This window comes from Schistocerca gregaria, chromosome 2 (genome assembly GCF_023897955.1).
Source record: "Schistocerca gregaria isolate iqSchGreg1 chromosome 2, iqSchGreg1.2, whole genome shotgun sequence".
NCBI lineage: Eukaryota > Metazoa > Arthropoda > Insecta > Orthoptera > Acrididae > Schistocerca > Schistocerca gregaria.
The window spans coordinates 519,260,389-519,272,548 of NC_064921.1; the positions used below are offsets into that span (position 1 = coordinate 519,260,389).

General features: G+C 45.0%; 1 protein-coding gene across 4 annotated transcripts in view; it reads right to left on the minus strand.

Annotated features, from left to right (window-relative positions):
• Positions 1-12,160, minus strand: part of LOC126329703 (phospholipid-transporting ATPase IF-like) — a 613,381-nt gene that overhangs the window by 242,242 nt on the left and 358,979 nt on the right. The window contains exon 1 of one of the 4 annotated variants that reach the window (XM_049996203.1): positions 4,232-4,335. The exons of the other annotated variants lie outside the window; for them this stretch is intronic. Within the exon in view, the coding sequence (XP_049852160.1) occupies positions 4,232-4,234 (3 nt within the window). The 5' untranslated portion in view covers positions 4,235-4,335. Of the gene's footprint in view, positions 1-4,231; positions 4,336-12,160 lie in introns of those variants that run through there. 4 annotated transcript variants of the gene reach the window in all.

Here is a 12,160-nt window from a genome sequence, read left to right on the forward strand (position 1 = left end):
AGGCGCTACAGTCTGGAACCGAGCGACCGCTACGGTCGCAGGTTCGAATCCTGCCTCGGGCATGGATGTGTGTGATGTCCTTAGGCTGGTTAGGTTTAATTAGTTCTAAGTTCTAGGTGACTGATGACCTCAGGAGTTAAGTTGCATAGCGCTCAGGGCCATTTGAACCATTTTTGAACCATAAGCCATAAGATTATGACCATTGCCCACCGCGATGCTGGATGCCGCCTGGAGGATTTGCGGGCACGTGACGCGGAAACAAAAGTATGTAGGCGGAGCAGACACTGACGGGAGAACAACCTAGCGAAGATATTGACTACAGATGGGGAAATCCATTGAGATAAGCGACTTTGACAAAGGTCAGGCTGTTATTACGCAGACCTGTGAACAAGTATTTCGAAAACGCTGAAGCTGGCCGAACACCTGCTACTTTCGTGAGCATCTAAGGAATGAGGTAGAAGGACAGTGAAACAACCACTAGGTGCTAGATGGTTGGACGTCCACGACTCTTCACAGACGTGGGGTTCAGAGGCTTGTCTGCTCTGCAAAGTAGGATAGATGGTCCTCTGTGACATCACTGCCGCAAAAGCACAGTGCTGGTGCACACCCTTCGCTGTACATTGTTGAACTTGGAGTTTCGCAGCAGACCACCCCTATATGTTCACATGTTCACCCAACGACATCGCCAGCTACGGCTGTAGTGGGCACGGGACCATGGGATTCGACCGTCGATAAATTGATACGTGTTGGCTCTTCGGATCAATCACATTTTTTTTACACCACGTCGATGATCGTCACCATAAACGCCGTCATCGAGGCGAACCACGGCTCGAAACGGGCTGCGCACCCCGGACGCAGGCTGGTGAGATAGTGCTGTGCTTTGGGAGACATTCTCCTGCGCTTGCATGGGACCTGTGGTAGTAATCGAAGACACGCTGTCAGCTGCGAACCAACTGCATTCCTTCATGCTTCATGTATTCCCCGACGGGTATGTCATCTTTCAGCAGTATAACAACTGTCCGCGTCTCGGAGCCAGAACCGTGCTACAGTGGTTTGAGGAGCATTGTTGTGAACTCACGTTGATGTCGCTGCGACAAAATTTGCCTGATGTAAATCCTATGGAAGCCATCTGTGTCGCTATCGGGCGGCATCACTGTGTACGCAGTCCGCCCCCGGTAGCTGAGCGATCAGCGCGACAGAATGTTAATCCTAAGGGCCCGGGTTCGATTGCCGGCTGGGTCGGAGATTTTCTCCGCTCAGGGACTGGGTGCTGTGTTGTCCTAGTCATCACCATTTCATCTCCATCGACGCGCAAGTCGCCGAAGTGGCGTCAAATCGAAAGACTTGCACCCGGCGAACGGTCTATCCAACGCGAGGCCCTAGTCACACGACATTTACATTTACTGTGTATGCAAATCAGCGGCGCGTTATTTACGCGAATTAAATGACTTGTGCGTGAACATCTAACGCCACATACCTTCACAAACCTACCAACAAGCTGTCGGGTTCCTGATGCGCAGAATCAGTGATGTACCTCGTTCCAAAGGCGGACAAATAAGCTATTAAGCAGGTGGTCTTAATATTTTTGCTCATCAGTCTATAAATATACGAGTATACTTAATATAAAAAGGGGAAACGTGTTAGCAAAAATTTCGAAAAGTTCTTCACCGATTTACCTCCAATTTGTACACGACAATCTGATGAACATTCACACAGATATAAGGTGTACATTGTTTTAAACAACAATCAGCAGGTTTTCTTTGAAGACCGATTACGTGAAAGAAAATGCTGTGTTTTGCTTGAATACGTGCGCTTCCAATTTCTTTTTCGCAGTCAGTTAAACCTACGATAGCAGGACATGTAAATCATTACAAAAGTTACTGATCCCACATTATTCTATCTTTTATATATACATTTTCAAACAAAATTTGTATTCACAACAAAGTGTGGTTTCGTTTTCTTCTTTACTGCCAGTTTTACAGAAAATAAGAATATTGTACTTATGGTTTTTCGGCTTATGACTAGAATACTAACACGGAAAGTGAATCGTCCGAAACTTTGTAATTTCATCCATTCGCACATTGAAACTATGCAAAATACTGCTACTGAAGTTAGGTGCTCACGGTTCCAGGAGCTGGAGGGGTCTCTCTCACTCATCGTATACAACAAGGCTCAAGATCTGAGAGACGGAATAAATATATTAAAATTACTAAATTGCTTCAATTAATGTGCAAGTCAAAGAGAAGTGCCAACTTAACATAAAGAAATTAGATTATTGTTGCGAGTTCTGCGTCACAGCTATGATCATAAAGTAATTGGAAGAGGAATAATCAGAAATGTCTATTTACCGTATCAGGACAATATTTCGAGTTTACAAGGAGATATCTTGGATTATATAAACAACTGATAGGAGACATACAATGGATACCCAATGGAAGGCAACCTAAGAGAATGTGGCATATTTCCCATATGGGATAGTAAAACCACATGTCAGAAGGAACACAAGATGAATTCTGCATATATAGAATTGATATCAAAATGTGCCAAATGATCTAATGGCTGATGAAAGAAGAAAAGCCAATTTTACATGTAGCTTGAGTTCATTTCGTACAACCCCTGCGTAGCCGAGATCGATAAAGCGTGGATGTGTAGGGGCTGTCGATTCGAACGTAGACGACAAGAATTCTGGTGGTGGATGAATTTTTCACTGTAATTGTTTTGTTGGCAGGAGGACGAGAGGTTGTGGCAATGCTGTCCCTTTACGCCAATGTTCTTGGTTAAATTCCAAACCTGTCTAAAGTGTCACATGGAATGAAAGCGTGTGACTCTACCGATGGTTACCCATCTGTTAGATATCGATGTTAAAATTGACGTCCTCATTGGTGTTATTCGAGAGGAGCAGCTAGTGTGTCGGAAACGGGTAGTCCTCTCTCCCTACTTTCCCGTTGATCTCAACAACACGAACACGTCACTAAAGTTTCACATGGACTCACCACAGTAACCAACACTTTCATCTACACTTAGGCCAGTACTACACTATCAAACTTCTTTGTCAAAGATTTGATCAAAGATGTGATCAAATATTCCGTCAAATATATATGACAAAGATCTTTGACGTAGTTCTAGAAGGGGTATTTCACTGTCATATTTTTCGTCAAAGTTCAAGATGGCTGACATCAACAACTTGTTATTAACCGCAGCAGTTGCATGTACCGCAACTGCATGCGGAAGAGAAGCGGGAAAAAAAAGGAAACATACCTGGGTGAAGCCGTGGGTTTTACGACGACACGATAAAAGCATTTAACAAAACTTGTTACGTAAGCTTATAGTGGAGGACGTCAAGTCGTACATCAATTACTTACAAATGGATGAACATACATTTCTGCATGTGCTCAGTGAAGTGTATCTTCATATCACAAAGCACAATATTCACTTAAGAACTGCTACATCTGCAGAAGACAGGCACACTGTAACACTCCGATTCCTTGCTACAGGAGAGGGTTAGGTTAGGTTAGGTCAGGTCAGGTCGCCAATCTTCTTAATCTATTTTTGTATTCAGGGTGCCTCACGTTGTAAAGCGCATCATCAGTTTCATACATCTCTATTAATTTTGTATTTACCGGCAATATTTATATAAAAAAAACACTACAGACGACAGAACGCTGCAGCGATGCTACTGCTCCATGTGGTAACATGTCACATTGCAGTGAACAGAAGACAAGCGACTTCTCTGATCAAATCTACAGCGAGGCCCTAGATTTGATCAAATATTGGACGACATTTGAGAAAGTCCCCTATTACACCATCAAATATCTTTGACAAAGAAATTTGATAGTGTAATACCGGCCTTACTACAGAATACTCACATTTTGCGAAGGAAATATGCCAACATGCACGAAGAAAAACTATGTACCTAATCAAGAGGCTGCCAACGGCCTTGCCACGATGGTACGGAATTTGAGCAATGTTGAGCTCTGCAAATTGTGGGATGGGCGGCTGTGCAGGGAAAACTGGGTGCCGTTGGTTTTAATGACACGCAAATCGCCAGAATGGTGTCCAATTGAAAGAGCTTCCCCAGGCCGTGGTGCCACATGATATTAATCTATTGTTTATTAAACGGCTGGACCCGACCGTCAAGATTTCGTCAGTCAACCATGAGATCCAACTTTACCTCATCGACCTCCCAAACTGTAGGGATGAGCAGTGGCTGGCTACTGGACTAGCGACTCACCATGAGGAGGAGTGTGGGTCAGCGTGGAGAGATACGGCCTGGCAGGCCAGCGCCGACGTCGGTGTCGCGTGCTGCGACGCGGAAGACCAGCTGGTGTGCACTGTCAGACCTGCCGCAGGCGCTGGTGTGGGCAGGTGTCGTGATAAGGCGGGCCCGTTGCCAGGCGACCCGCGATAGCGCCGGCTTAACCCGCGCCGCCGCCTTATCTGCAGCCCGCGATTGACAAGTCGTGCACAAGGGGGGCCGACGAGATGACAGTCCGCTCGCCTAACCCCCTTCAGCCAATTTCAGGAAAGCCGATTACACCACCGCAACAGAAGGCACTCTAGAGACAAGAAAACGACACATCGTGAAGAAATTGTCCGCATGGGAAGGATATTGGTAGATGCGGTGTAAATGTAAAGACAAACAAATGATTATAATTCCAGTAAAATTGGATGATTTATTAGAAAGAAAGAGCTTCACAAACTGAGCAAGTCAATAAGTCATTGGTCCACCACTGCGCCCTATGCAAGCAGTTATTCGTTCAGCATTGATTGATAGAGTTGTTGGATGTCCTCATGAGGAATGTCGTGCAAAATTCTGTCGAACTGGCTCCTGAGATCATTAAAATCTGGAGCTGGTTGGAGGGCCCTGCCCATAATGCTCCAAAGGTTCTCAATTAGGGAGAGATCCGGCGACATTGCTGGGCAAGGCAGGGTCTTGCAAGCACGAAGACGAGTAACAGAAACTCTCGAAGTGTGCGGGCGGCCATTATCTTGCTGAAATGTAGGCCCAGGACGGTTTGGCGTAAAGGGCAACTAAACGGGGCGTAGAATATCGTCGACGTACGGCTGTGCTACAGGACTGCCGTGAATGACAAGCTAAGAGATCCTGCTATGAAAAGACATGGCTTCTCAGACCATAACTCCTGGTTGTCGGGCCTTGAGGCGGGTGACAGTCAGGTTGGTATCCCGTCGCTGCCCGAGCCGTCTCCAGACACGTATATGGCCTGCAATCTTATTGACTGGAGTAGAATTGTCTTCAGCGATGAGTTCCACATCGGACTGAGCCTCGATGACCAGCGAAGACGTGTCTGTGAATGTCCGAGACTGAGGAGCGATGGAACCTGAACTCGCCCTCCACATTGCCTGACAACCAGGAGTCAGGATCTGGGCTGCCATTTCACCTCTTTGGTTGTCATCTGCGGTACCCCTACAGCACAGTGCTACGTCGACATATTATACTCCCCGTTTTATTTGTTCTTCAAGGCAAGCCGTCCCGACTTACATTTCGGCAACACAATGCACACGGCGAGAGTTTCTACTACTTGCCTTCATGCTTGCAAAACCTACCTTGGCCAGGAAGATCACCGGATCTCTCCCCAACTGAGAGCGTTTGGTGCGTTATAGGCAGAACCCCCCAACAAGCTTGGGATTTTGACGATGTAATGCGCCAATTGGACATAATTTGGCACGATATCCCCCACGAGAACGTCCAGCAACTCTATAAATCAGTGCCAAGCCGAATATCTCTATGCATAATGTTCAGAGGTGGACCAACGCGTTATTTACTCTGCCAATTTGTGCAGATCTTTATCTTTAATACATCATCCAATATTTCTGAAGCCGTATTCATTTGTTTGTGTGCACATGTGCACCACACCTACCAATATCCCGTTCCAGTCGGATAATTCCTTTGTTGTGTCTCGCTTTTTGTCTTAAGAGTGCATTAGTAACCCTCTGAAAACATCACATTGGTCGCTTTGGTACGCTGTTCATGCTATAGAATTGGTACAAGGCGGTGAAGTGTCTCTCCGCCGCTGACGCAAATCGTAGCAGTGAAATGGTGTGTTTACGTTACTCTGTTGTATGGAACCAGCTAGGTAAGGCGGGGTCGACGTGGAGACGTGACAAAGTGGCAGAAATTAGATATTATATTTGGGCGAGCCCTTGAGTACATCGTGCCCAGTTTCTTGGTGTTTCAAAGCGGACTGGCCAAAGTGTGTACGAGGAATGGTATACCACTAGCAGGCACGTAACATGACGTAAAAACAGTGGTCGTATAAAAACCTAATCAATGACAATAACTTTCAAACACGACAGCAATTGCAGCTGTCAGTGAATGTAGGGCCATCTCCACCACTTTGCAAGCTAACATTGCGAAGGAACTGTGTGTAATGGGCGTTTGTAGCGGGCAGCCTCCCAAAAGGCCGTTGCTAGCAGCAGCTGTTGCAACTGAACCTGTACGCTTTCAATGGGCCATACAGTAAAAAGTGGACGTGAGCTGACTGGAAACGTGTAGTGTGTCCAACAAGTTGCTACTTTGCCTCTTTTCAAATGATTCAAAGCGTCGAGAGCACTTGTTGGCGGCAGTTTAATGAATGGTCTAATTCTAGACGGAGGTGGTTGTGTGATGTTTTGAGGATATCTCCGTACCAATACTTTGGCTCACTCATTCATGTTACCGTGAATATGAATCAGGGTGTTTACTTAAACATTCAAGTGGCCATGTGTTTCCGTTTCTTCTACAGCTTTGTGATGTCTATGCAGTGGACACTCCCGTGTTCTAGACTGACTACAGCAGTATTCACTGGGCTGGACATATACGTTCCTTGTTCATGGATACTGAGGTACTACAAACCTTCAAGGTTGGTGCGCTAAGTCACTCAAACGCACAGAAAATGTCTGGGACTATTTGAACAGCGGGTGAAATGCCCGGGCATTTATGAATTTTGGGCATTTGTCCAGGCATTTACCCTGGGCATTTGCCCCAACTTATAAATGCCTAGGCATTTTAAATTACTGTGTCTTAGCATGAAAATATCAGCCCAACAATGTAAATGTCGACGGTATTCACTGTGTGCCTTGGTTGGAAACAAACTTGTATTCACTCGCAGTATCTACTATTGATAACAGTTATGCCTACTTTACTCTCGTCCTAAAACTTTCATTCATTATTGCTCGGATGTGTCTCGGCTTTGTTTTTCCCGCAGTGTAAGATGACACATAGAAGTATGGGTATGTATACTGGTGATGGGTTGGCCGATATGCACTTGGTGCATGTGTTCACTGAAAGCAATGGGAGAGTGGGGCAGCGACGCAAACCGTAGCGACGGCAACCACGTCACAGTATTTTTGCATCTGACGATTGTTACATTACGCAGTGCTTTGGTTTAAGTTTTCCCGATAGCATGTGGCTACCGTTATATGGCAGTATGCCTCATTCACCAGTAGCACGATCTTGTGGAATGACTCTGACGACCAAGCTGTTTAGCATCCAACAATCTTAAATTCGTCCATCCATCCAAGAACAGACACGACTCTGTCACGACTCTGCGGATGCATACACGCACGATGAACGATAATACCGACATCAGCAGCATGAGGCCATTGATATAATTCAGTGACGACAAGCGAAAATTTGTACCGGACCGGGACTCGAATCCGGATTGCCCGCTTTACGCGAGCGGTCACCTTAACTGCTTCGGCTATCCGAGCTCGCAGAACTATTGGCGTTCAAGTTGGGTATCTGGGTTGGATGGGTAGCGTCATCGGATAGCCAAAGAGATTCAGGCGACCTCTCACGTAAAGCAGGAAATCCGGGTTCGAGTCCTGGTACAGCACAAATGTTCCTTATCGTCACTGAATTATTTCAGAACACTCGTGCGTCTGACACCCGTATTTTTCTTTCAGCACGCATTTTCACTGTTGTGAAGGCACTTTAGTAGCAAAAAAGTTAACTTGAGTAACAAGCCGAGTAAATCATGGCTGGAACAATTCAACAAGATAACGCAAGACCGTGTGTTGCCTTTGTGGTCTTAAGCTATCTGAATGCAGGGTGTGCTCGACTGTTGCCCTGGCCAGCACGTTCTCCAGATCTCTCACCCATTTAAGACACCATGTCATGGGTTTACGAGAGACTGGCAAGCTTCCACTCACCAGCCACCACGACTGATGAGCTCCGTCACACAGCTGAAGCAGCGAGGAATAGCATGCTCCTGTATGTCATCCAAGCTCAGTACGAATCCAAACTTGCACCCTTTTTACCCCCATATTACCTACAAATTTAGTCAACTATGTTCATACTACAACGTACGTGCACAATAAGCAGAACTTCGTTTACTTGCTATCCCTTCCGATGTTGTAATTTCAATTGCCATACGTGTAGGTGGCTGTATTTTACACTATAGAATAGCACTGCATCAGTAATCCTCTAACAGCTCAATTATACGTGCTGTGGCTGTGTGCGGCGCAGAAAAGTGAATGCGGGTAGCTGATGTGTTACGCCATGTCGTCCACAGCTACAGGAACAAGCGAAAGTGGATCCTCCGTTTGTGGATTGTTCAGAACGCGGCCGCTGGGCCTTTCATTTATTGATTGATTTGGCAGCTAACGGCCATTTAGACAGCTAAAAGTTAAATAATAGACATGTAGTGGAAACAATGTATTGGTTACATGATAATGATACAAATATAAACACTAACGATTAACATAGTTGTAGTGGCACAAATATAAATAAAGGTACACGTATATGTTCAACAAATGTGTTCGATCTTGATTGATCTATCTTTACGACAGATAGTATTCAGATGTTATGAGGCGCAGCTACTGTATTTTTCTCTGAAAGAATATGTGGGTATATTTGTGTCAGCAGTATATTGTTTTCCTTTCACTTTTAGAGAGGATACTGTGACGGTCAGATTACTTATTTCTAATTATTAAAAAGTAGAGTTTATTTTTATTAGTACCTGCTACGGGAAGTTGAGAGGGATGATTATTCATTGACTAGCTGTTACCCGCGGCTGCACTAGCGTATCAGTAGCTTAATTACGATGAGTGATTGTGAGTAAGTAAACTGTTATACATGGAAATGGAAATGGGCGTTTGGCGTCATTGTCCGGGAGGCACCTTGCGGGGCAGGTCCGGCAGCGTTGGTGCAGGTCTTATTACATTCGACGCCCCATTGGGCGACCAGCGTGCCGGAAGGGGATGAAATGATGATGAAGAAAGCACAACACCCAGCCGGGAATCGAATGCGGGCCCGTAGGACGGGAATCCGTCACGCTGACAAGTCAGCTACCCGGGCGGACACTGTTATACACGCAATAACGTCAACGGCCCTCAAGTGTGTGACAGTAGTTGGCAGGTGTGCGCATCTATGAATCTTGCTATCGAAGTAGCTATACATTACACAACGCCGGCCGGGGTGGCCGAGCGGTTCTAGGCGCTACAGTCTGGAACCGCGCGACCGCTACGGTCACAGATTCGAATCCTGCCTAGGACATGGATATGTGTGATGTCCTTAGGCTAGTCAAGTTTAAATAGTTTTATGTTCTAGAGCACTAATGACCTCAGAAGTTAAGTCCCATAGTGCTCAGAGCCATTTTATACAACGCGTACGTCATGCAACAGATTTAATAATTTCTTAACATGATTTATGCGTCCTGATCTAAAAAACAAAAAAGGTGTTCCGTTTCCTGCCTCAAGCTCTTATGGGTAGCGTTTTTTGTTTTGCTTTCTTTTCTCTACATTCTGAACAAGCCTTTGTTCTTCCTCAGGGTTCAAGCAACCTCCATACTTAATTTCACCAAAATCGAAAAAATGTGTGTGAAATCTTATGGGACTTAACTGCTAAGGTCATCAGTCCCTAAGCTTACATGCTACTTAACCTAAATTATCCTAAGGACAAAAACACACATCCATACCCGAGGGAGGACTCGTACCTCCGCCGGGACCGGCCGCACAGTCACCAAAATCGGTTCAGCTGTTTAGTCATAACATGACAGCAGGCAAAAGCACGTTCGCATTTATAAGGCCACTATAGACGGTACGGATTGAAGCGGACTACTCCTTGAAATTGCTTATTCACACTCGGGGTGGCGGAACTCAATCGCCCCAGGAAGTTGTAAAATAAAAAACCGCGGTCAGATAGCATATTTTAGAACCTCAGCGTGATTTTGGTGTTGAAACATTTGTAATGTCTGGTATTTTTGTGTTAGGCCCCTGATAGGCAGAAAAAAACTCTTATGTTTGGAACTCTTGTAATTAAAACTGACCATTCAGTAGAAACAGCGGACCGACACATGTTCCAAACAGCTGTTACGTAGAGAAAGCTTCGAATGGAACAGCTTTCTTTTCTTTTCATTTTTAGTTTCCAACTCTTAACGGCCGAGATAAATGAAGTGTTGCTTCATATGCCTGTTGCAACAGGCCTGTCACTCAAATTCGAGATATCCGCAATGGCTAAATACTAACTCTCAATAAAACAAATTTTTTGTAACAGGAAAGCCAATGAACTTGGTAAAATATAGTACTCTTTACTGTGATTGATGGCGTTGGACTCCTTTTTGAACTGGGACAAGCTACGATTCTCTCCTGATCACATGGTAGGGGAGCTGAAATACTGTGCCGATGCTGTGCACAGAAGACATCTACGTGCTGTCCAAGATTTATACCTCGATCATCTTCCAGATAACAGCGTAAACACCACGAAGTGCTGATTTGGTGACAGTCACTTATTCCGCAGTGAAAAAGACAAATACATACTATGATCATTACCTGCAGCACCAATTCGACAGGGTTACGTTGTGGAAAGATTCCTTCTGTACAGAAACGATGCAGTGGTTCTAATGCTGCACTGTGTTGTCGCCTGTGGTCACTTGTCACGGCCTGGCAAGTTCCTCGCAAAGCGGCATCGCGTGTCAGCGTGCAAATCGAAGACATGACTAGTGCGCCGTCCCATACGACCGAGTGATACGGCATATCTCTCATATTCGGCAGTAGTGGGGTTAGAGCGCCGCTGGGGCATCAGGATTTAGTATTTCTGATTGGTTTCCCCAAATTACCTTACATGGATCCTGGGACCGTACCTTAAACGAAGACAATGTCGACCGGGAAAAGTGCATTTACGGTGTCAGCAACATTTCCGTGATGGGCAGATGTTGATAAAGGCGGCATGAATTTCGGGAAATCAAGACGACCAGTCATGGGTCAGATGTTGACAGCCATTGTGAATGTCGTTCTTAATTTCTTTCCTTTCTTAAATGAATTTAATTTATATTTTGTTTGTCGCAGGAATTAAAAAATAATTTTTGGTATTAGCAGTAGTTATCGCAACGAAAACCTCAAAAATGGTGATATGTTTGACATTAATAGTCAAAAACCTGAGAACTAACAAAATAAATACGAGCAGTCGTGAAAATTTTGCGGCATTTGTGAAACGCTGCTGTGTCACCGACTTTCTCGTTACATGATCGTAAGAAAGTGAAGAAAGACTTGGGAAAAATTTACGCGTGGTGTAGTCAATAACAGCTCTCTTTAAATGTGGAGAATTGCAGGAAAATGTCTGCAAAAAGTAAATAACTGGATGGAATGCGGCTACAAGATTAATTATGAATATCTGGAACACGTAAAATCATTTAAATTTTCAGAGGTAATACGATGAACCGACATGAAATGAGATGAACCCCTTAAATCAGTATTTGCGAAGGCGAATAGAGAACTTAAATTTGTTGGAAGCACTCCGAAAAGTGTAGTACACCTGAAAGGAAATCGCATACAACACGCTACTGTAACTAATTCTGGAGTTCCAGTAAATCAACGATTCTTTAAAGAATCGAAGTACCCACGTATAAAATACACTCCTGGAAATTGCAATAAGAACACCGTGAATCCATTGTCCCAGGAAGGGGAAACTTTATTCACACATTCCTGGGGTCAGATACATCACATGATCACACTGAGAGAACCACAGGCACATAGACACAGGCAACAGAGCATGCACAATGTCGGCACTAGTACAGTGTATATCCACCTTTCGCAGCAATGCAGGCTGCCATTCTCCCATGGAGACGATCGTAGAGATGCTGGATGTAGTCCTGTGGAACGGCTTGCCATGCCATTTCCACCTGGCGCCTCAGTTGGACCAGCGTTCGTGCTGGACGTGCAG